General features: G+C 44.7%; 2 protein-coding genes across 2 annotated transcripts in view; both read left to right on the forward strand.

The window, feature by feature from the left end:
• cherp (calcium homeostasis endoplasmic reticulum protein) overlaps positions 1 to 2595 on the forward strand; it is a 28209-nt gene extending 25614 nt beyond the window's left edge. The window contains exons 14-20 of the mRNA XM_056277145.1: positions 53 to 186; positions 432 to 518; positions 643 to 789; positions 1039 to 1152; positions 1274 to 1368; positions 1545 to 1730; positions 2108 to 2595. Coding sequence (XP_056133120.1) covers positions 53 to 186; positions 432 to 518; positions 643 to 789; positions 1039 to 1152; positions 1274 to 1368; positions 1545 to 1730; positions 2108 to 2145 — 801 coding nt within the window. The 3' untranslated portion in view covers positions 2146 to 2595. The remainder of the gene's footprint in view (positions 1 to 52; positions 187 to 431; positions 519 to 642; positions 790 to 1038; positions 1153 to 1273; positions 1369 to 1544; positions 1731 to 2107) is intronic.
• A 5743-nt stretch (positions 2596 to 8338) lies between these two features.
• LOC130109950 (AP-1 complex subunit mu-1) overlaps positions 8339 to 25785 on the forward strand; it is a 41915-nt gene continuing 24468 nt past the window's right edge. Inside the window, exons 1-10 of the mRNA XM_056276914.1 lie at positions 8339 to 8485; positions 10413 to 10569; positions 11164 to 11231; positions 14656 to 14786; positions 15126 to 15273; positions 15979 to 16105; positions 17070 to 17212; positions 24041 to 24112; positions 24422 to 24580; positions 24686 to 24811. Coding sequence (XP_056132889.1) covers positions 8444 to 8485; positions 10413 to 10569; positions 11164 to 11231; positions 14656 to 14786; positions 15126 to 15273; positions 15979 to 16105; positions 17070 to 17212; positions 24041 to 24112; positions 24422 to 24580; positions 24686 to 24811 — 1173 coding nt within the window. The 5' untranslated portion in view covers positions 8339 to 8443. The remainder of the gene's footprint in view (positions 8486 to 10412; positions 10570 to 11163; positions 11232 to 14655; positions 14787 to 15125; positions 15274 to 15978; positions 16106 to 17069; positions 17213 to 24040; positions 24113 to 24421; positions 24581 to 24685; positions 24812 to 25785) is intronic.

Here is a 25785-nt window from a genome sequence, read left to right on the forward strand (position 1 = left end):
GAAAACCATTGGCCGTTGGTTACTTGTGTTTGTGTTTTTGTCTGTCACTCAGCTGGAGGACTATGACTACAAGCCATTGGACCCCAAAGACATCCGGTTGCCTCCTCCCATGCCTCCCAGCGATAGGCTGTTAGCTGCTGTTGAGGCTTTCTACAGTCCCCCTTCCCACGACAGGCCCCGCAACAGGTAAACAAACCCACATAAGAGGTGGATGACAGCCCAATAGAAACTTTACCTGCATTTTAAAAGTAAACACTGCAGTGGTTTGCTTGGCATGTATCAAATATTTCAACTGTTGATGAAATATCACTGCTGTTTAGACAGTTTTTAGTTTCCGTACAGTTAGGGTGGCGCGTCCCACACAGATCTGCTTTGCGCCACTACCTAAAAACAAAGAAGTGGTGGACACACTGGTCTGTTCTTCTTTTCAGTGAGGGCTGGGAGCAGAATGGCCTGTATGAGTTCTTCAGAGCCAAGATGAGAGCCAGGAGGAAAAAGGGACAGGAGAAACGCAACAGGTTAGCTCTCTTTTTATTTGGGTCTGTTGTTTTTTCTCTTTCTCTCACATGCATTTCCACTTTGGCATTTGGTAGCACAAGTTTACCTGCATGTTTAATGTCTTCTTCCTCCTCTTCCTCCCAGTGGGCGTGGAGGCAGCCGTTCCAGGAGTCGTTCTCGCAGCAGAGGGAGGTCCTCGTCTCCCTCAAGCTCTCGCTCCTCCAAGTCCTCTCGGTCGCGTTCCCGTTCCTCACGCTCCCGCAGCCACTCCCACTCCTACTCACGATCCAGGTCAGTGCACCCACAGCCAGGAATTAACCTACTGATGCAGACACATACTTGCTTTTGTGTGCACATAATTTTAGTGCTTATCTCTACCTATTGGACTACACAGGACCACACGTTTGTTCTGTTTCTGCCATCACTATTATCCATCAAAGTTGTTCTAAGTCCCTGTTCAGAACTAAAAAGAGTAGGAAATTGCTTCATCTGAATAATTCCTTGTTTAAAATAACTATATATCTCTCTCTTTTTTTGTAGGTCTAGGAGTAGATCGAGGTCATCTCGGAGTCACTCTCGCTCCAGGTCCCGTTCTCGCTCTCATTCGCCCACTAAGAGACGCCGCAGTGGCAAGTCCCGCAGCACTTCCCCTCCGTAAGTGTCTTTCTCTTACCTTGCCAGGCTCTGGTCTACCTATATCTCTCTTGCATTACTCTTGTCGTCCTTCACTTCGTTGACTCACCACTCCTGGTGTGTGTGCATGTTGTCTCTCCAGCACCACATCAGGTCTGGGCACTGGTCCCACAAAGCTCCCTCCGGACTCCAGGCTAGGAGAGGAAAACAAGGGCCATCAGTTACTCATGAAGATGGGTAAGTGTGTGAGTTGGAGGTTGGGGGGGGGGTTTATTAATTTAGAGTAGCTGTTGTTCCTTCTGTCCCTTTATTCATTCCCTCATTCTTTGGGATATTGTGGTCTTTTTACTCTCCAATTACATTTTCTTGTACTTATTCAATCATGTCCCTGCACCTCTCCCTACTGTCTATAGGCTGGAGTGGTTCTGGGGGCCTGGGGGCCAAAGAACAGGGTATTCAGGACCCCATCAAAGGAGGAGATGTCAGGGACAAGTGGGACCAGTATAAAGGAGTTGGGGTTTCACTAGATGACCCCTACGAGAACTACCGCAGGAACAAGAGCTACAACTTTGTGGCCCGCATGAAGGCACGGGAGGAAGGTACAGCAGTAACATTATTATAGTAATTCCTCTATCGTGATTTAAAAGACCTATAGCATTTTCCAGCCACTATTCCTGTATTGAATCTCATACATTGTTGAGCTTCAAAATCATGATCTGAGAGTGCATTTGAATGTAATTTGAATTTTGATTTCGTTTTTGTCAGTTAGTTGGCAGTATTTTTTTCTTTTTTTTTTGCCATAGACTTCATAAAACAACTAATTGAGCGTGGCTCAGTATAGCGTTGTAGTTGAATTGGAGAAGCATTTGGATTGTGAAATCAAACACTAATATAACTTTAGCCCTCATGACGTAATGGCAGTAATTGATGCTGTTTAACAAAATGTTCCTTCTCTTCATTTTCTCTTTTGCTTCAGTCAATCGAGAACCTCAGGAGGCCCCTCCTACGGAGTGATGTCATCAAACTGTTGAACGTATCAACCCATTGCTCAATAACAACTAGGATCTAGCTCTCTTTTTCACTGTCAGTTTTAGAACAGAACGTCAGTTTTTTTTCCTGCTGTCTCAAGTACTTTCTCTTTCATTAAACGCCTTTGTGATTGGTTATAGACCCACACCAGCAAACAAATAAAACATGTTGTTCTGTCTACAACTCAGCAGACTGCTTGGTGTGTAGAGCAATCATTTTAATGAAACACAAACACGGGTTAAAACTTAAAGCATCCTTGCTTATTTTATTGAAAACATCTATTTTTATTTTTATTTTTTTTCCCTCCCCCCCATCAGCGCTGAACAAAAGCTCACCCAGACTTCCTTTAGTGTTCGGTCTTACTGAAGCTGATTAACCGGGACTCTTGCCAACATATAATTGAAAAGAATAAAATAAAAATACTGAATAAAGTAAGCCTTAATGCTGACAATTCTTTATTTGCTCACACAGGCCATTATCTGAGTGAGAAATTATTTTAAGTATTGCATTTCTTCATTTAAGTATTTGAGGTTTTTTTTTAGGCATTCCCCCCCCCCCCCCTTTTCTCCCCAATTGTATCTGGCCAATTACCCCACTCTTCCGAGTCGTCCCGGTCGCTGCTCCACCACCTCTGCCGATCCGGGGAGGGCTGCAGGCTACCACATGCCTCCTCCGATACATGTGGAGTCGCCAGTCACTTCTTTTCACCTGACAGTGAGGAGTTTCGTCAGGGGGACGTAGCGCATGGGAGGATCACGCTGTTTCCCCCCCCCCCTCCCAACAGGTGCCCCGATCGACCAGAGGAGGTGCTAGTGCAGCGACCAGGACACACACCCACATCTGGCTTCCCACCCACAGACATGGCCAATTGTGTCTGTAGGGACACCCGACCAAGCCGAAGGTAACGCAGGTTTGAACCAGCGATCCCTGTGTTGGTAGGGAGTGGAATTGACCGTTATGCTACCCGGACGCCCCAGTATTTGAGATTTTTTTTAAAACATTTTTCATCATTTACGCTGCAGATTCTCTTATTACATTTATTCATTAGGACAAAAAAAAAACTCATCAAAGAACAGGAAGTGGTGGTTTTTACTTTGAATGCTGCAGTTCACTGATGAGAGTTGTGATAATTTTTCATGTAATTTTTTTTTCTCATGCAGGATATGTGAAAGTCTTTGGTTTAGCTCTAGTACGCTGTTTTTTTTGTATTTAAAAAAAGAAAATTCTCAAAACAAAATGGTGATGAAAAATGACAATCTGTCATTTTGGATTTGTTATCCCTCCACAAAACCACCGTGTATAGAAATAAAGAAACCAAAACAATTCAGACTTGCAAATGCCTGTTCTGTTCTTTGGAAGCATGTGAGGGGGGGGGGGAATCCTTCCTATATTTGTGGGTTTGGTTTACATTGTTTTTATAACTGTTTTCTAATGTCTTGTGTATTCGTCCTTTTCACAGGCAAATCAAGGTTTGTTCAGCTGAATAAAAATGTAAAATTTTCACATTTTGTTTTTTTAGCAGTTTGCACCTATTTCTCTTATGTCCCTACCAAGAACTTCACTTCCTATGAAGTCAACCATTTGCGCTCTCAAAGAAATGTATACAAAATTTCCCAAAAGATTTTGACTAAGTTGGTGCAGGTATGTTACCTATAAGGCCCTGTGGCGACAATTCAATTTAATTCAATTTATTGTCATTAAAAACAATGTGCAGGCACATGTTAAAAATGAAATGGGGGCTGTGGCTTCACCAAACAGTGCAAGACAGACACAGACAAACACAATATAAGATATACACACATGAAGACCAAAAGCTGAAAATAAGTTAAAAGGGAGCTGGAGTACAAAATATTTAAAATATCTACAGACATTCAGTGGGTGGCCAGGTTCAGGTGGGCAACAGCTTGTGGAAAGAAGCTTGTTTTTGAGCCTGGTAGTGCGGGCTCTGAGGCTCCTGTAGCGCCTCCCAGAGCGCAGGGGGGAGAACAGTCCATGGTTGGGGTGGGTGGGATCTCTGCTGATGCTCAGACCCCTTCGAAGGCAGCGTTTGTGATAAATGTCTTTTGTGGCTGGGAGCTGGGTACCGGTGATCTGCTGGGCCGCCTTGACGACCCGCTGCAGAGCTTTCTGGTCTACTGAGGTGCAGTTGCCGTACCACACTGAGATGCAGCTGGTCAGGATGCTGTCTGTGGTGCAGTGGTAGAAGTTGGTGAGAATTTTGGGGGGTAGACGGGCGCTCCTCAGCCTCCTCAGGAAATGCAGGCGTTGTTGGGCCTTTTTCACAAGGGCCTGGGTGTTTAATGTCCACGAAAGGTCCTCGCTGATGTGGACTCCAAGGAATTTAAAGCTGGAAACACGCTCCACTTCCACCCCATTGATGTGTATGGGGGAGTGGCTGCAGCTTCTAGACCTCCTGAAGTCCCCAATCAGCTCCTTTGTACATTTACTTCTGTTTTGAGCACGAACAGTTCAACACCTGCTCAAGAAAAACCCATTTTAGTTCCTGCACATCTTCATTTCTTTTAAGATTTTACTTATCACCTTAAAAAGCGCTATTGAATCTGATCGTGAGATATGTTGTGGACCTTTTATCACCCGGTGATTGGAGACTCTAAAATGTCCATAAATTTGTGAGTAATTGTGTCAGTGGGTCCAGGGAGAAAATAATAAAGTTAATGATAATTATGAATATTTCAGATTTTGATAAGGTCCAGCTAACCATTTTGAAGGCACCAGGATGATGGGGACCAGGCTTTTGGAAGGGGTCTTAAAATCTGGAAAAACAACATAATTAAAACCACCTATTGGGGGGAAAAGTAAAACATTTTTCTATTGACTTGCCTTTTTATGTAATATATACAGCCCTGTTTTTTGTCCAGTTTTATATTTTTTGCCTTATATTCTATGCTTGTTAGTTGAATGTTCTGTTTTTAAGTAGCGTTATGTTAAAACATCTTGTAAAGGTGCTATAAAAGTACATGTATTATTATTGTTGCTGCTATTATTGTCAATTTAAATGCTTAACCCACAGATGCATAAGTGGGTCAAAAATGACCCGGTGAGGTAATTTTCTTGCAATATCTTCGCAATGAAAGATTGTTTTTTCATAATCTAGCTATTCCTCAAATAACATGTTTTTGATATCATGCCATTTAAATTTTTAACTTACCTTTTATACATTGTAAGAAATTCTACTTTTTGTATTACTACCCCAAGCTTCCATAAGTGGGTCAAAAATGACCCGCGTGCATTTCCTGTGGAATGCCATGGGAACCTTTGATTCTTATCAACTGTGGCTGGCAGGAATATATTTACTGTGGACCACACAGACTAAATCGGAAGTGTCACCCCTCAGGAAGATTCTTTTACACAGCAAGCTCTGATACATGTATTACCTTCATTTTTTATCTCAGAAAATATTTGATGTCGTCAAATTGATATAGTTCAACAACATACTTGCACATTCATGTGTGTGTGCATGTCATTCATGACTGTGAAAGTGTTATGTATCAAATTAGCCTATTTTATAATTCGATAAGTTAGCTAACATTACTGTATGTATTGTGTGTGTGTGTGTCATCCATGACTATTATGTAAGACTATGTTATGTATCGACAAATTAACCTACTTTATAGTTAGCTAACACTAGCTAGCTAAATATTGATCGATAGGTTTGCCTGTCATTCAAAACATTCTCTTCCTTTTATGTTTCCTCATCCAAGGTGTCATGGCTGCCAGGTATACAGCTGAAATGGTCCTACAGATGCTGGATGATAGAGAGGCAGTTACGGGGTTGGACTCAGAATTTTAAGTATCAGAGGATGAGGACCCAGACTATTGTCCAGTTGGAGATGTCGGTCGTCCACCTGGAAAGCCAACTCTATTAACTGAACAGGATCAATCAGACACAGAAAATTCCTCTTGTGAGTCATTTGAAGAAGAACGTGAAGTCCAAATCACGTCCAACATAATGAGTCGCAAGGGCTCTTACTGGAGCGAGTTACCTCCCACCCAGGGCAGAACACCAAGCCACAGTGTCCTGAGAAGTTGGTCAGGGCCTGTACCAGGGCTTACCACCACTGTCTCACCAAAAGATGCATGGGAGCTCTTTGTCACTGACATTATATACAAGAGGTGATGAAGTGCATGAACTTGGAGGGACGGAGAGTAGTGACAGCTAGAGGAAAAGAGTGGAAAAATGTCAACAAAGATGAATTCATGGCCTTCATTGGATTGACCCTTCTTGCAGGAAGTGAGAAGAACGGGGATGTATCAGTCCGTGAGCTGTTTGGGGGTCCTTTACATAATCCCATGTACAAGGCCTCTATGGCTGTTGGAAGATTTGAAGATATTCGCCGTGTCTTGCGCGTCGATGATGACGACCAGAGCCATCTGACTGGAAACAGACCATACGGCAGCCTTCCGCTACATATGGGACCTGTTCCTGGTCAACTGCAGACAGAGATTTACCCCCAGCGATTGTGTCACTGTGGACGAACAGCTTGTGCCATTCGGGGGGGGGGGGTGCAAGTTTCTACAGTACATGCCAAACAAGCCTGCCAAGTACGGCCTAAAGATCTTCTGGGTTTGTGATGCATGCATCCCCTATGCAATAGATGGGATGGTTTACACGGGGACACAACCAGTGGAAGAAGTTCAGAAGAATCTGGAGGAAAACATTGTCCAGCAGTTGTGTAGTAGATTCAGAAACACAAGTCACAACATAACCACAGGTAACTTTTTCACCAGTGTGCCTCTTGCGCAGCATCTCCTAGAGAAGGATTTCACTATTGTGGGGACCCTACGACAGAACAAGCCAGACATCCCTTCTCTGATGAAGGCTTCCAAGTCCAGGGAGGTTCACAGCACTGAGTTCGGATTCAGTGGCAGCCTTGCCATGGTCAGCTATGTCAGAAAGAAAGGAATGGCTGTTGTGCTCTTGTGCACGATGCACCACGACAAAGTGGTGGATGAAAATAGCAAAAAGAAAAAAACAGAAGTGATCACATTCTACAACAAGACCAAAGGAGTTGTAGACACCATGGACCAGATGGTTGGCACCTACACCTGCAAGCGCCAAACACAGAGGTGGCCGATGGTGCTGTGGTACAACATCCTTGACATCGCCACCCTGAATGCCTACACCTTTTTCACGGCTCAGCACCCTGAATTCAAGAGTGGTATCACCAAGGCACAACGGCTCTTCCTCAATGAGCTCTCAAAGGAGCTTGTCACATGAGGAGTCGACTGGAAGGCTGCCCCCAACTGCAAACCGCCACAACCCAGCAGACAAAGAAGCAGACAGGGCCAACCGAAGAGAAAGGTGTCAAATCTGCCCAAGTAACAAAGATCGCAAAGTCAACAATAAGGGTAGGAAATGCCATTTACCTGTGTGCAATGTTTCTGACTCTGAGGTGGTTTGTCACAACTGCATGCAGTGAGGAAACAAGAAGGCAAAATAGGGACTATCACATCAAAAGCTTCAGCAAACACGGGCTGCAAGAAAACAGAAAAGAGAGATGTCAAGGACAGGACAGTTACACGCACACTCACGCACAAAATGGATGTTGACACTTTTCTGTATAGCATTTTCGGTTTTTACCGATTTTCACCGAAAAATACCCAGATTTTTTTTGTTAAAGGAGCAGATCGGTTTTAACTGATTTTCACGCGTACTTCATGTTTCCACGGATCCAAAAGTCGTTCCTGTTCGTGTGAGGTTACGCAACGGTGCCCTCTTGTGGCGAAACCCGGCGAGCCGGCCGGCTTTGAAACATAAAAACCGAAAACGCTGAGCCTTGTGCGCAATTTATTTTAATCCTCTGTCATTTATCTGCAATTCTCTCTCTTTTTTTTCAATTATAGAAATGTTTTCAAAATGTTAAAAAAAAAGTGAAAAATATTTCAAACATGAAATCGTTCATGCGTGGACCAAAATACAACGCAAGCGATTATTCTTAACCAACCGATTCTAATACGGGTCATTTTTGGCCCGCATATGGAAGAGTGTAGGGTCCAGTCACTCGAGCGTCTAAACCGGGTTAACGTTGCAAAAAGCTGTATATTAGCGCGACCGACCCATACGAGAATACCGGAGCGTTCATTTCCCGGAAGTGCCGGATTAGGGGACGGCTCAACTTCCGGTTTTTGACGGACGCACCGGCCCAGCTGGTTCAGCGGCGGTTAGCAGAGGTGGACGCTCCCCGCTATACCGTCATAGCTTCGGCGTTAAGCAGCTCGGCTCGCACACACCGCGACACCCCGGCGAGAAGTGTGGGTCAAAATGTCGGCGAGTGCGGTGTATGTGCTGGACCTCAAAGGCAAGGTAAGGCCGTGCCAGATCTCCGCCCACCTGCCCCTGCCTGCAAAACGGGGCGGTTTTTTTTAAAGAAGGTTATACCCTTTACGTTTCATTGTCTGTATCGTGGTATTATGTGGTGTTTTTGTCATGCTTTCTGCTGTGGGCTAGTGGAAGTGGATGGGTAGCTCGGGTAAAAAATGGATGGGCGGGGGTGTAAAACGTCGTGCTGGGGGGGAGGAGGGGGGGAATAGCTGTCAGCAGCTGGACGATAGAAAACGCACTTATCACACACCCCCCCCCCTCCCCAGTTAACGAATGAATCAATCAATCAAACTTTAGCTTTATAGCACATCCGGCTCATTAAAATGTAACTCAGTGCACGTTACGTGAAGTGAAAGTGCCCAGAAAAAAGTAGAGGTAATGGTGAAAGAAGAAAACAATACTCCCCTCTGTGCTCCACCTGTTTGGGCTTTCAAGGCAGTGGTGGCTCACCCTAACAGAATGCCCCTGCTATGGGGTTTCCTTGTAAACTGGTGCTTGTAACTGGGAGGAGAAATAGGCCACTCGGTGATCATTATTCCAGTTATGAGCGCCTGGGTTAAGCGTAAAGCGTAACGTTTAAACGTCCCGCTGAGTTGTCCTTTATTCTACTAAAACTGGGGCTCCATGGGACGTTGAGGATTACAGCACATCCCGCTCATTAAAATGTAACTCAGTGCACGTTACATGAAGTGAAAGTGCCCAGAAAAAAGTAGGGGTAATGGTGAAAGAAGAAAACAATACTCCCCTCTGTGCTCCACCTGTTTGGGCTTTCAAGGCAGTGGTGGCTCACCCTAACAGAATGCCCCTGCTATGGGGTTTCCTTGTAAACTGGTGCTTGTAACTGGGAGGAGAAATAGGCCACTCGGTGATCATTATTCCAGTTATGAGCGCCTGGGTTAAGCGTAAAGCGTAACGTTTAAACGTTCCGCTGAGTTGTCCTTTATTCTACTAAAACTGGGACTCCATGGGACGTTGAGGATTACAGCACATCCCGCTCATTAAAATGTAACTCAGTGCACGTTACATGAAGTGAAAGTGCCCAGAAAAAGTAGAGGTAATGGTGAAAAAAGAAAACAGAATACTCCCCTCTGTGCTCCACCTGTTTGGGCTTTCGAGGCAGTGGTGGCTCACCCTAACAGAATGTCCCTGCTATGGGGTTTCCTTGTAAACTGGTGCTTGTAACTGGGGAGAGAAACAGGCCACTCGGTGATCATTATTCCAGTTATGAGCGCCTGGGTTAAGCGTAAAGCGTAACGTTTAAACGTCCCGCTGAGTTGTCCTTTATTCTACTAAAACTGGGGCTCCATGGGACGTTGAGGATTACAGCAGTGACGATAAAGATGCCCTCGAATTCTCCCCGGGTTAACGTTTACACCGACGTGTTTGTTAGTGATTCGCCCAAATCGTTTCGATATGAAACGGAAAGGGATTTATTCGTAAGTGAATTATGATTACCGGAAGGATATCACAGATCTCGTTGAAAAATAGCGTAGTGCCAGCTTTGGAGTACACTGTTTTATAAGCAGAGGCTACTTGTCGAGAAATGAATTTGGTTATGTATGTGTTGAGAGCTAAGAAATAAAGTCACTTTAAAATCAATTAAGAACAGCTACTAGATGACACTGGAATTTCATGGCCCCATTTAGAGAAAATCCCTTAAAGTTCAGTCAAAGGCAGCTTTGTGCAACCTTATTTGTTTTCTCCCAGTCTCCTTCCATTGCCATGACACGAAAGTAATGTGGTGGAGAGGTATATGGGAAGGGAAGACTTTCCACCAAAGGAAACGTGATTGAGATAGACAGATTTGAAAACAGACAGGACGATAAAGACGATGTGTGATGGTAAGACAGGAATGCAATGAGAAGAAGGAGGAGAGAGACAGAATTAAGAGGGTAACTCCCTTTTGCAGGTACTAATTTGTCGTAACTACCGGGGAGATGTGGACATGTCCGAGATCGAACACTTCATGCCCATCCTGATGGACAAGGAGGAGGAGGGCAACCTGTCTCCCATCCTGGCCCATGGAGGAGTGCGCTTCATGTGGATCAAACACAACAACCTCTACCGTATCCTTTAGCACCTCAATAAACCACAACCTATCGGACACCTCTTTGTATTCCTGAAAGACAACTGAAATTGTCAAGGTACAGGGAGAATATAAAGGCACTTTTTAATGACAGATGTGCTCTTTTAATTATTCAGCCAGTTATAGTGTCACCTCTTTGTGTTCAAGTCATCTGTATGCACTTCCGATATTTAGAATGCCAATGCTAATTCTGAAATGATACTCTGGTAGCATGTACAATTCAATTCACAAACATAATGCACTAAAGTTATGACACTGTGCTGCACTGTGAACGTTGAAACAAATTGATAAATACTAGACCCATGGAGATGAAACCTCTTGTAGCCTGAATGAAACACAATTAAAGCCCTTGTTGAGAAAACATTTATTTATATAATCCTTCTCAATATCATCTGCGTAACATCGCCATACGTCTTCATGAATACCCATTCAAGCTGGTTGGCAAAGGTAAAGATTAGTCTCGATTATAGTGGCAATTTCAAACTGTAGTCTGATTTTGTTGCATGTAGGCCATTTACCATTTTCCTTGTGCCTATCCAGCAAAGTCTTTCCCCCTTAATCTGTTTGTCACCAGTTGTTGCAACATCTAAGAAGAATGCCTGCGTCTCCCTAGTCTTCTCTTTCCTCTATAAAATCATCCAGGTAAACATTGTTGTTGGTCTGCTGCAACAGCATTTGTAATTGCATCATAAACTGGATGCAGTATGCTATTGAAGTGTTTGTAGTTCCTAAGACTTGGATATATGGCGACGCAGTCCCCCAAGGAGTCGGTAGCAATGGTGCTGATAAATCGAATGTACAAAACATTGGGAATGCCTGCTCTTTCCTTGACTGACCAAGTGAAAACATGGCAAAGTTGTAAACCTTGACTGATACGCTCGTTGAATTCACTAAAATCTGTGTGGTTGAAAGTGATGGGACATGTTAAAGAGGGATTTCTAAGACTTGAAATGACTTCGACCTGGATTGTGTACATGAAAGAGTATGAGCGAGGAAAGAGTTTATGTGCCTTTCAAAAGGTTATGACAGTAGGCTGCAGATGTGCTGGTTTAAGTTCGTCAAAAACTGAAATGCAGCTGATTTTTTTAACATGAGACAGTTTCCTGGTCAGAAAGGAAAAGGTCAGAGGAGGCTGACATGAGTTCTTCAGAGCGACAGATTGTCTGCAGTCCAGTAGAATACTGGTGTCGAAAAAAACATGAACGAATTACAGAAAGTTGACTCAAGTTCTTTTGGACACACCGTTTACTAAGAGAAACATTTCATCACTCATCGAAGTGACCTCTTCCGTCTCCACTGACTGCAGGTATCCCCACCCTTATAAACAATACAGTGGCATAACAACCGAAACCAACGATCAGTTTCATATGCAGATTGCTGTGGGCATTAACTAGAGTTACAGTGGCCGTGTGTACTATTCATAGAGGATTTGGGAATAGTTGCAACCACAGCATTGTAAGATGGCGACAGATGTACTCTTAGGCCCCCGCCTCGGTTCAGGGATGGTCGTTTCCTCTTCACATAGATGGCCTCTTTGACTTCCCGTTCAAACCAGCGTTCCTCCCTATCAAGGATGTGCACATCCTTGAAAGAGTGGATACTGGCCTGTAGGTGGGTGTAGACTGTGGAGTCCTGGCCTGACGTGTTCGCTCTTCTGTGTTGTGCCATCCTCTTGGTCAGCGTCTGTTTGGTTTCCCTGATGTACAAGTCACAGCAATCCTCCCAGCACTTAACAGTTACTTACACTATTTTGCGCTGTTTGTGCTGGGGGACGTGATCCTTGGGGTGGACCAATTTCTGGCGCAGCATTTTTTTTTGGGGCTTGAAAGCACCTGAGATGCGGTGTTTGGAAAATAAACGTCTCAGCTGTTCCGAAACTCCCGCCACATACGGGATCACCGCCGGTTTACACTTAGGGAGCTGTTGTCCTTCTCCTCTCTTTGGTCGGCTGGTGCATTGTTTGGGCGTCTTCCTGGCTTTGTCAAACACCCAGTTAGGATAACCACACTTAACCAGGGCCTGTTTAACGTGGGATTTCTCCCCTTCCCTGGCTGCTGTGTTGGTGGGGACGTTGTCGGCTCGGTGGTACAGCCTCCTGATGAGTGCTAGTTTGTGCTCCAGTGGGTGATAGGAGTCAAACAAAGGAGACAAACTAAGTACTGATCAGTCTGTGTTGGTTTACGTTAAACATCAACAATCAAATGTCCCCCATCACCAATTGCAATTTCACAGTCTAAGTAGGCTACCCTGTCATTTTTCACATCCTCCCTGGTCAACTTGATGGGGTTGTCCACAGAGTTCATGTGGTCGGTGAAGTCGGAAACCAGAAAAGAAATCTTAAACACTTTATTTGTCATTTCATTTCATGCACTTGTGCACATGAAACGAAACGAAACGAAACAAAATGTGGTTTCCCTCAGCCCACAGTAGTGCAACACAAAGACAAAAACACATATCCAAAAACCACAAGAACACATATCCAAACTAACACATATATCCAAACTATAAAAAAAAAAAACCACTGTCCAGGAGAACAAACGCCAGCCAGGATGCCTGTCGGAACTGCTGGTCTGCATGGGCTAGCAGTTAGCAGAAATGTGGTACGTCCTGAGATTTAATTTTAACCCAGGTGTCGTCCACAAATCTGAACCGATGGCTAGGTGGTGTCCCTGGGTAGGACATCAGAGCCCTCTTTTCTACTTCTTCCATGTACAAGTTCGCCACCGTAGATGAGACTGGGAACCCATGGCACACCCATGACTCTGCCTGTAGTACTGCCCCCTGTATGTGAAGTACATGGACTGAAGACAGCTTCAGGAGCAGGAGCAGACACACTTGGTCAGTGTTAAGGGTGGTCCCATTGCTAAGGATGGGGAACGACCATCCCTGAACCGAGGGGGGGGGGGGGGCTAAGAGTACATCTATCATTTTACCATGCTCCGATAGCAACTATTCCCCAATCCTCTGAATAGTACACATGGCCATTGAAACTTTAGTTAATGTCACAGTAATTTGCATATGAAACCGATCGTTGGTTTCGGTCGTTATGCCACTGTATTGTTTATAAGGGTGGGTATACCTGCAGTTGAGACTGAGGAGGTCACTTAGATGAGTGATGAAACGTATCTCTCTCAATAAACGTGTCCAGATGAACTGATTCAACTTCCTGTGATTTTCTTACCTGGATTATTGAGCTTGCATAAAGACAACATGAAGGCATGCTCAGTTTATCACACCTTGACACAAATTGGGTATGCAAGCCTTAGAAAGTTCCGCTCCTTTCGACAGGATCCCGAATTTGCACTTGGCCAAGAAACAAAGGCATTGGTGTCTGGAAAATTGAAAAAAGCATGGAAATTGAAAAAGCTAATCTGATGAGAAGACCAGAATATGAGGAAAACCACACAAGTCCATGCATCCACCTTGCTTTATAATGCTGTGGGTTTTGTTCTCATGGCACATACTGGGCTCTTGATAAAAAAGGCAACATTTTAAATTCACAGGATATGTAAACATCATCACTAGGTGCATCCCTTCATGACAGCGGTTTATCTGTCTTTGAATAAATTCCTTCAGCAATATAATGCTCCTCGCCACAGAATTCGCACGGTGCCCTGCCCAGTCTTAAATCCTCAGTTCAATTAAATGTCAGTGGGGCGAGGTGAAAAGAGCTATTCAGAGTGGAGGTCCATGATCCACAAACACAACACGACTGTGGGATGAATGGAAATCAATGTGGACCAACATCTTTGTTGAACTCCCTCAGCACCTCTTTAGGTCTGCCCCCTGAAGAACTGCAACAGAAAAGAGGGGAAAATGAGGCACAAAAGCATCCCTAATGTTTTGTACACTCGTTGTATTCTAGTATGTCGAGTAATACCCCAATAGTTGTGATTGTAGAGGTTACATTGGTTACTTTGCTGCTATGATGTGGATGAGCTGTGGACTGTGGCTGTGGAGGCCAATGCAGGATCCGCATGGTTTACTACAAGAAGGGGTATTTGTGAGCTGGCTCGCCTCTACGGCGGAGACATATTTTTCAGAGAGGTTTTGCTTGTCCCCACAGGTGTTCTCTGAGTACTTTAAAGAGCTGGAAGAGGAGAGTATCAGAGATAACTTTGTCATCATCTACGAGCTGATGGATGAGCTGATGGATTTTGGTTACCCTCAAACCACTGACAGCAAGATCCTGCAGGAGTAAGATACATACTCTCACTGTAGCAGGGCTGAATGTTACTGATAAAGTTGAAGCTGTAGAGTTTCTCTTGCCACAGATCGGATGGTAAGTAGGGATGGGCTTGGCTTGGATGTCATTTTGGGATTTCTCATTTTGACATTTCTGTCGAGGGTGTTTACACGTAATGTTGAAAATACTCGGTTTCTGTCAAGTGCATCACTTGTCTTACTCTGACACTTTAAAAGCCTTACTGTGTGAACGCACCCATATTTAATCTGGCTAGAACTCTCACATGGGATGTGTTAATTCTGTGTTCAAAGTGTGCCACCTCCATTTCCCCATGTTGTTTTGCTCGACAGATACATCACTCAGGAGGGTCACAAGCTAGACACAGGTGCTCCCCGCCCTCCTGCCACTGTCACAAATGCCGTCTCTTGGCGGTCTGAGGGTATCAAATACAGGAAGAATGAAGTATTCCTTGATGTCATTGAGTCCGTCAACCTACTGGTGAGAAGACTTAATGCTTTGTTGTTTGTTAAATAAACAGCAACTGTCCATGGTGTTGTATCACACATATGATGCAGGGATAACTCTCCATCAGCAGGGATAACGCTCTATAAGCAGCCTTAATATCACTCTTCTCTGTGTGTCTCCACAGTGCTGCCAAAATTGTGTGGAAAATGTGAAAACTTGTTTCCTGATTTGCTAATAGGCAAGAAAATGCAAATATCAACACCACATACAGCTGTGTAAGAAAGTGCAAATAACAACTCTACGTTAAACAGCTGTATGTATCGTTGTTATCTGTGTTTTCTCATACAATACAGGCTATAGGCAAATGTTTTACATTGACGGAGTGTCCGGCAGTGACACCAATGGACATTTCAGAGAGAGATCGAAGACTGCTCAGTACCGTAGCTGTTAATGGAGTATTTTCCCTACAGCATGTATTTAGAGATGCAAATCGTGATTGTTTCCATTTAGCACAAATTTGTTTAACAACTAAAATGTTAACACCTGCCCATGGTGTCATGTCAATGTCACAGTGTACTTGCTAGTCTGCAGAATTCATTCGGTCAACTGGCTCATTGTTACTCAGTTTGATGGCAAGAATAACCTTTCCAGTTAACTTCTTAGCCTAATCATCAACCTAATAAAAATGATCCCATGTCCCCCTCTCCACTTTCTCTTCCTCTCATGCTCTTGTCTCAGGTGAGTGCCAATGGCAATGTTCTGCGCAGTGAGATCGTGGGCTCCATCAAGATGCGTGTGTTCCTGTCCGGCATGCCAGAGCTGAGGTTGGGACTAAACGACAAGGTTCTGTTTGAAAACACCGGACGTGAGTAACTCTGTTTCGGTGAGATGTCCATTATGGGTGCAGAGGTTTTTACACTAAATAAGAACAGGAGCACTACTGAGACTCTGTGGATTACGTCCTCTCTTGTACTTTTGTCTTTCCTGCATGTAAAGAATGGAGACTGGTACACATCACATTCTCCTTAGCTGATTTTACTCTCTATTATGGTATGATAACAAACTTGTAAAGTGGTCAGCAAATCTCTGTGTACTCAATGACATTGCAAAGAACGGAGAGGATACTTGACTATTCTTTATTTCTCTCTCCTCACTCTTTTCTTTCACTACCTGCGTCTCTTTCTCCCTCTATTATCATCGCTTCTCTCTGTGCCCTTTTAAGTGTCTTTCCCACTAAACTCATCATATCACTTGCTCGCTGTCAGAAGAGCACATAAGATAGGCGGCATTTCCAATACTCAAACTCCGTTTAGGTTCATCAGATCAATCACTACACTGAATATTGTTATGCAAGACCAGCAGCATCATTTCATTTTTACATTTCTACATTTTCCCTGCAGAGACAAATAAAACAGCTGATTGTCGTAGTTTGCAAATCTGCATTTTCCACCCATTTGACTGGAGGTGTATGCTCGTAGGTTATTACTTTCCTCCCAGTGTCTTCGGATAATTTCAGTGTTTTGTCTTAATTTTCGGGAAATTCAGAGGTAGCCAAAAGCCGGTGTTCCTTCATTTCTGTCCTTCTTTTCTCACTCTTTTTCTCTCTTAAACTCATCTTCTTTCTGTTTTTGTCTCTGTCTGTCTTTACTTTGTCTCTATTCATGTTTCTATTTGTCTACCCTCTCTCTCGTTTCATGCTCCGTCTCTCTTTCTTTTAATTCCCTCCCACTACTTTGTCCTTACTGATTCTCTCACTTCTCTTTCTTTCCGTTACTCCCCACTTCCCCTTTTTTCCTCCTCCCTCTGGCCCTGTTTGACCCCCTCCCCAGGTGGGAAGAGTAAGTCAGTGGAACTGGAAGATGTCAAGTTCCACCAGTGCGTCCGGCTGTCACGTTTTGAAAACGACCGCACAATCTCCTTCATCCCGCCCGACGGGGAGTTTGAACTCATGTCCTACCGTCTCAACACACATGTAGGTCCACAGAAGTACTCTAAATATTGCTGTCTAGGAGGGGGCTGTGTATGCTACTAATACAGACAAGAAAGGGCGAGCGGTTGGTTTGAGTCAGACTGTCTCCCTGATTTGAGGGGGCAGTAACAGTCATTCTGTTTTTTTGCATGTTTGACTTGCATATGTGTCTATGGAAAGTAGCACTGGGACACGTAAGCATTCAGGACTGCACGCATAAAGCAGGGGTGCAATGTCGACACATTTATTACAGGAAATGTGGATGTTAAAATATTTGAGTAGATTAGTTGAGATTTCATCCAAGACATATATTCAAGTTTTCCACACTAAAAACTTTCTAAGTGTTAGTTAGGGAAATAGAAAGCAGGACGGGAGGGCGTCCAGGTGGCATAGCGGTCTATTCCATTACCTACCAGCACAGGGATCACCGGATCGAATCCCCATGTTGTCTCCGGCTTGGTCCGGCGTCCCTGCAGACTCAATTGGCCGTGTCTGCGGGTGGGAAGCCAGATGTGGTTATGTGTCCTGGTCGCTGCACTAGTGCCTCCTCTGGTCGGGTCGGGGCGCCTGTTTGGGGGGGAGGAGGAACTGGGGAGAATAGCATGATCCTCCCACGTGCTACGTCCCCCTGGTGAAACTCCTCACTGTCAGGTGAAAAGAAGCGGCTGGCGACTCCATATGTATCGGAGGAGACGTGGTAGGTCTGAAGCACTCCCTGGATCGGCAGAAGAGATGACCGGGACGGCTTGGAAGAGTGGGGTAATTGGCAGGATAGGAATCATAGAAAGCACAGGAAGCATAGAGAGGGTAGAAAAGGGTAGAGAGAAAGCAAGAGACAAGAGGAATGAGACAACACATAATTAAAATCATGAAATGCTCAATTTTTGTTGTTGTTGTCCGGCCCAAATGGATTGTGAATTTGCAGTAAAGTGCATTGCATTGAAGCAACAAGGACTCTTAACAATCTTGACTAACACTTGTCATAGGGTCAACCAAACCCATCACAAGCACATAACTAGGAAACTACAAGACTTTTTAATCCCCAGTTATTGAATGCTTTTTAAGCAGCTCTTTATTGTTTTATCTGATAGCACAGTTTCATATCACAGTATTAAAGCTGCTTACTGGTTATGTATCCGTCTTACCTTAATTTTGATGCTACTTTATGACCGACATAGGCAAATGAGACTAGGGATTGGACAATATAGGATTTTATCATGGATCATGATAAAGAACACGGATAAAAAGTTGATCGTGGTGAATTTCCATTATTGAGACAATCGTAAATGGAGATAGTCGTGACTGTCCTCATATGAGTGACTTGGAAAAGCTGTCAGCAAGTCAGATCCCTAACTTTGGGATGAAGATTGGCTCTAACTGGGAATCCCCATTGGAAGCGAGACGTGAGCTCTGTGTAAGCATTCTGTCATCCAGTCCACTCTGACTGTGTCTTCCGTAAACACCTGCCCAACCGGATGTTGATGACTGTCCTGGGAAGTACAAACTGCTAGCATTGAAACATTGTAGAAAATGGGTGAAGTTTTGTTATTCTTGCTATATAAGTTAAATTTTGATTCAGCCGTCTGGGTAGCATAGCGGTCTATTCCATTGCCTACCAACACGGGGATTGCCGGTTCGAATTCCCGCGTTACCTCTGGCTTGGGTATGTGTCCTGGTCACTGCACTAGCATCTCCTCTGGTCAGTTGAGGCGGCTGTTCAGGGGGAAGGGGGAACTGGGGGGAATAGCGTGATCCTCCCACGCACTACATCCCTCTGGTAAAACTCAGGTGAAAAGAAGTGGCTGGTGACTCCAACTGTATATCGGAGGAAGCGTGGGGGTCTGCGGCCCTCCCGGGATTGGCAGAGGGGGTGGAGCAAAGATCACTATGGCTCGTAAAATAGGGTAATTGGTCAGGTACAATTGGGGAGAAAGGGGGGGGGTGATTCAACATATTGTTAATATACACATTTGTTTGTATTCCTAATGACCACTACCACCTTTTCACATCGTGGACTTTTTTGGTCTACTACTACTACTACTACTACTGCTGCTGCATCTTTTGGCTGCTCCCATTAGGGGTCACCACAGCGGCTCGTCCGTTGCCATCTCTTCCTGTCCTCTGCATCTTCCTCTGTCACACCAGCCACCTGCATGTCCCCCCTCACCACATCCATAAACCTCCTCTTTGGCCTTCCTCTTTTCCTCTTGCCTGGCAGCTCCATATTCAGCATCCTTCTCCCAATATAACCGGCATCTCTGCTCTGCAAATCATCTCAATGTTGCCTCTCTTGCTTTGTCTCCAAACCGTCCAACCTGAGCTGTCCCTCTAATATACTTGTTCCTATTCCTGTCCTTCTTCGTCACTCCCAACGAAAATCTCAGCGTCTTCAACTCTGCCACCTCCAGCTCCTTCTCCTGTCTTTTTGACAGTGCCACCATCTCCAAACCATATAACATAGCTAGTCTCACTACCATCTTGTAAACTTTCCTTTCACTCTTGTTGGTACCTTTCTGTCACAAATCACTTCTGACACTCTTCTCCACCCACTCCACCCTGCCTGCACTCTCCTTTTCACCTCTCTTCCACCCCCCCCCCCGTTACTTTGAACAGTTGACCCCAAGTATTTAAACTCATCCACCTTCGTCACCTCTACTCCTTGCATCCTCACCATTCCACTGTCCTCCCTCTCATTCACGCATATGTATTCTGTCTTGCTCCTACTGACTTTCATTCCTCTTCTCTCCAGTGCATACCTCCACCTCTCCAGGCTCTCCTCAACCTGCACCCTACTCTCACTACAGATCACAATGTCATCCGCGAACATCATAGTCCATGGAGACTCCTGCCTGATCCCGTCCGTCAACCTGTCCATCACCATTGCAAACAAGAAAGGGCTCAGAGCCGATCCTTGATGTAATCCCACCTCCACCTTGAACCCATCCGTCATTCCTACCACACACCTCACCACTGTCACACTTCCCTCATACATACCCTGCACCACTCTTACATACTTCTCTGCCACTCCCAACTTCCTCATACAATACCACACCTCCTCTCGGCACCCTGTCATATGCTTTCTGTAAATCCACAAAGACACAATGTAACTCCTTCTGGCCTTCTCTATACTTCTCAATCAACATTCTCAAAGCAAACATCACATCTGTGGTGCTCTTTCCTGGCATGAAACCATACTGCTGCTCGCTAATCATCACCTCCTCTTAACCTAGCTTCTATTACTCTTTCCCATATCTTCATGCTGTAGCTGATCAACTTTATACTTCTGTAGTTACTACAGCTCTGCACATCACCCATATTCTTGAAAATGGGTACCAGTATGCTTCTTCTCCACTCCTCAGGCATCCTCTCCCTTTCCAAGATTGTGTTAAACAATCCAGTTAAAAACTCCACTGCGATCTCTCCTAAACACCTCCATGCCTCTACGGGTATGTCACCTGGATCAACCGCCTTTCCACTCTTCATCCTCTTCATAGCTGCCCTCACTTCTTCCTTGCTAATCCACTGCACTTCCTGAGTCACTATCCCCCCATCATCCAACCTTCTCTCTCTCTCTCTCATTTTCTTCATTCATCAGCCCCTCAATGTACTCCTTCCACCTTCTCAGCACACTCTCCTCGCTTGTCAGCACATTTCCATCTCTATCCTTGATCGCCCTAACTTGCTGCACATCCTTCCCGGCTTGGTCCCTCTGTTAAGCCAATTGGTACAAGTCCTTTTCTCCTTCCTCAGTGTCTATCCCCCTGTCACCACCTTGCAATCTCCAATCCCCTTTAGATCGTGCCTTCTACATAAGATATAGTCCACCTGTGTGCATTTTCCTCCACTCTTGTAGGTCACCCTATGTTCCTCCCACTTCTTGAAATATGTATTCACCACAGCCATTTCCATCCTTTTCGCAAAATCCACCACTATCTGTCCTTCCACATTTCTCTCCTTGACACGATTCCTACCCATCACCTCCCTATCACCCCTGTTCCCACCAACAACATGTCCATTAAATTTCTCCAATCACCACTCTCCTCCTTGGGTACTCTCTCCACCACATCATCCAACTCACTCTAGAATTCTTCTTTCTCTTCCATCTCACACCAACTTGCAGGGCATATGCACTGATAACATTCATCATCACACCTTTGATTTCCAGCTTCATACTCGTCACTCTGTCCAACACTGGCTTCATCTCCAGCACACTTTTGACATACTCTTCCTTTAAAATGACCCCTACCCCATTTCTCCTTCTATCTGCACTATGGTAAAAGAGTTTGAACCCACCTCCGATGCTCCTTGCCTTACTCCTCTTCCACCTGGTCTCTTGCACACACAGTATATCTGCCTTCCTTCTCTCCATCATATCAGCCAGCTCTCCCTCTTTACCAGTCATAGTGCCAACATTCAAAGTTCCGTCTCTCACTTCCACATTCTTACCGTTCCTTTCCAACTGCCTCTGGACATGCCTTCACCTCCGCTCCTTCTCCTTCGCCCAACAGTAGCATAGTTTCCACTGGCACCCTGCTGGCCAGCAGTACTGGTGGCGGTCGTTGGTAACCTGGGCCTTGACGATCCGGTATGGAAATCTGATTTATGATCCACATATTTGATTTGGCAAAGGTTTAACGCTGTATGCCCTTCCTGATGCAACCCTCCCCATTTATCTGGGCTTGGGACCGGCACTACCAATGCACTGGTTTGTGCATCGTCAGTCGCTGGGTTCTAACCTAAAGAAAATTAAATTAAAGTCTGCCTGTAGTGAAACAGGCAAGCTCACACAGTCTGGGTGGGAGCCTTGATCAATCAATGTAGATACGCTTAATAAGTTCAAAACACATATACAGCGGGATATTTGAGTAATTTAAACAGCTGTCTGTGCAGATTATGCTTCACAAAACGTGACAAAATAGACTCAAATCATAAAAATACACCGAGTCAGTGTGGATTGATACATTCAATAAAATGGAAGCATATTCGGCGCAAGCCCTTCTCGCAGATCTTCCCAGCTACGGCACCCACCGCGGGCCCCGCTTTCACGGGGTCTCCCCCCTAGATATGGAAATGTGTCTAAATGAAAGAATAAAACAAATTACCAGTATGTTTTGGTGCTATTTTAAGAGTTCTAAGCATATTTTGATGATTATTGAGATAATATCATGAATTGCAATTATTTTGGCCAGGATAATCGTGGCATGAAATTTTCCTATCGTCCCACCCCTAAATGAGACGACCAGCAAGAAGATTATATGTTGCTATATAACGATTCCAAATGCTTGTCTCCAGGTCGGATTTCCTGCACAATCTGATGAAATGGTTTGCTGCACACAGACAGGAGACATAGCTGCAGTTAGAGATCCATCCATCCATTATCCAAACTGCTTATCCTTACTTAGGGTCGCGGGGATGCTGGAGCCTATCCCAGTAGTCATTGGGCAGCAGGCGGGGAGACACCCTGGACAGGCCGCCAGGCCATCACCAGGCCATTACATTATTGCTGTATATCTTTCAAACACCTGCTTTCCCAAAACACCACTACATCTCACATCTTCAAAACGACTTTGAGAGAAGAGGCAACGCTTATGCAAAATGAAGTTGCTCTTCCTCAACACTACTGAATTTGTCCACAGGGGTGCACAGAGTCAACAAAATCCTTAACTCCTGGAAGCAGCTTTAATTTGTAATTATTCCTTTTTTTTTTATACATTTATTTCTGATTTTTCCCTTTTTTCTCCCAATTTAGTGGCCAATTGATCCCTATTTTAATTCAAACACCCACCCTCGTATTGCATGCGTTCGCCAACTGCATCTCTCCGGCCGGCAGTCTCGAAGGAAAGCGCCTCCCCACTTTCGTTGCAAGGCGAATCCAAGCCGAACCACTGTTTTTCCGACACACACAGAGACGCATTCACATGACGAATACAAGCCGACTCCGCCCCCCTCCCTAAGACAGCGTTGCCAATGATTGCTGCTTCATCGAGTCCGGCCATAGTCGGATCTGACGAGACCGGGGCGCGAACCCCAGTCCCCAGTGGGCAACTGCATCGACACCAAGCCGATGCTTAGACCGCTACGCCACCGCGGACTTTTGTAATTATTCCAACATGGGGATCGCTGGTTCGAATCCCCATGTTACCTCCGGCTTGGTTGGGCGTCCCAACAGACACAATTGGCCGTGCCTGTGGTTGGGAAGCCAGATGTGGGTATGTGTCCTGGTCGCTGCACTAGCGCCTCCTCCGGTTGGTCTGGGCACCTGTTCAGGGGGGAGGGGGAACTGGGGGGAATAGCGTGATCCTCCCATGTGCTACACCCCCCTGGCGAAACTCCTCACTGTCAGGTGAAAAGAAGCAGCTGGCGACTCCACATGTGTCAGAGGAGGCATGGGCTAGTCTGCTGCCCTCCCCGGATCAGCAGAGGGGGTGGAGCAGCGACCGGGGTGGCTCGGAAGAGTGGAGTAATTGGCCAGATACAGTTGGGGAGAAAGGGGGGGGCATTGTAATTATTTAAACTAATTGAAAGAAAAGCATCCTCACTTGTTACTTGATGGTATTCATGTTATTCATATACATTTTGAACTTTAGGCTGCCCTTCCAAAGATGAAATCATGATCATGATTTGTTTTTCCTGTATATCATCTCTTCTTTCTGTTCGTCTTCTTTGTGTTCTCAAAATGATAAGTGTTATCCCTATGTGGCAGCTGTGTTTGAAATAGCTTTGAGTTCAGAGATGTGCTAGTTATGATTGCAGCTATTAATGGCTCTCATTGGCTTCCTAAGCAGGTTCTGACTGAAGATGCCAATATTTGCTGATGTTTATTGTCCTCAGGTGAAGCCACTGATCTGGATTGAGTCAGTGATAGAGAAACACTCACACAGTAGAATCGAGTACATGATTAAGGTAAAGTACCTGGCCTTATAACTTTCATAATTAAAAAAACAACAATTTCCTGTTACCACCTGATTGTAGGTTTAGAGCTGCAATTCCTCTCGGCAGCAAACAGACACTTACTCTCTCTACCTCCATCTCCCTGACCATTTCATTTTACTACCCCTTTTTCTTTCCTCCTTAATTTCTGTCTCTTTGTCTCATGTCTCTATCTCCCTCTCTTCTCTCTCTGTCATCTCCTCTTGTCTGTCTGTCTAAACCTTTTGCCTCTTCCGTCTATCTCGCCTGTATCTGACTGTCCCTACACCTCCCATCCAACAGGCCAAAAGTCAGTTTAAGAGGAGGTCGACAGCCAACAACGTAGAGATACACATCCCTGTCCCCACTGATGCAGACTCACCTAAATTTAAGACCACTGTGGGCAGCGTCAAGTGGATCCCGGAGAACAGTGAAATAGTCTGGTCCATCAAGTCCTTCCCGGTGCGTCATAAGCGTGAATGTAGCCTAGCACTCCATAGTGACAGTAAAGCCAGTAAATTATGGTTTTTGTACCCGTTTCAAGGTCCTGCTGAATTTCTCTTGCAGGGTGGTAAGGAGTACCTCATGAGAGCCCACTTTGGCCTACCTAGTGTAGAAGCAGAGGACAAGGAAGGCAAGCCTCCCATCAGTGTCAAGTTTGAGATTCCCTACTTCACTACCTCTGGTATCCAGGTAATGCCACCACACATCCTAATTTGTTAAACAGAAGTGTTATAATTGGGTGGAGAGGATGTCATTGTATGTATTGTTACTCTGTACGTCCACTGTCATTGGTCAAAAGTCTGTGGCTTGACGGCTGAATTAATTTAGCCCAGATGATCATGATTGGCAAATCAAGGAGGTGTGCCACTATGCCTGTCACTCACTTACTACAAAGATGACTGGAAGCTGATGCTGCTGTGTTTGGGCTATAAACAATAAGCCCATTTAGATATATCCTGTTTTTCTTGTGACTATTTGGTGTGTTGCTGCTCTAGGTTCCACCAAAATTAAACAAAATCTGTTCTGTTTTATTTTATTTTTTTTAACAACAATTTTCTCATCATTATTGTAAAATATAGGGAGGGCTTAGCCCTGTTATCCCATTTATACCAGCCGTCCCTGAATTTGCCCTTCTTCTCAATATCAAAGCAGTTCCTGTGTAATCCTGCAGGGGTCAGTCTTGTATTAGTTTAATTGTTTCTGTAGTGACTCATGCTGCCACTGTGTGGTGCTAATGTAACATAAACCTGTTGAAGAAGCGCTGTTGAAGAACCGTCGTTCCCATTTATGTTGACTTCTCCAAGGCCCAGTTGGTTTTTACCTCCACAACAAAAATTTTAGATGTTATTTTGTGGTTCATAAGAGTCTTGAAACACATGAAACATATGTTTAACCGAGCCTATCAGTAGTATCACTCAGAAAGGCCCAACAAAGTATCTTGGGTGGACACAAAACTGAATATATATAAATATAAATCTCAAAAGATTGGGTTTTTAAAAAAGGAGCGAGATCACCTGTAGGGCCACTGGATCATTAAAGTTAACCTATATCGCGGTGGGTTGAGCTTTATTGCTTGCCAGTTAGGTTTCCACATCCAATACAAGAGGTGGTTGGATGCTTGCATAAAGTCAATTTTATTTGTATAGCTCATTATCACAAATTAC

This window comes from Lampris incognitus, chromosome 3 (assembly GCF_029633865.1).
Source record: "Lampris incognitus isolate fLamInc1 chromosome 3, fLamInc1.hap2, whole genome shotgun sequence".
In the NCBI taxonomy this organism is placed as follows: domain Eukaryota; kingdom Metazoa; phylum Chordata; class Actinopteri; order Lampriformes; family Lampridae; genus Lampris; species Lampris incognitus.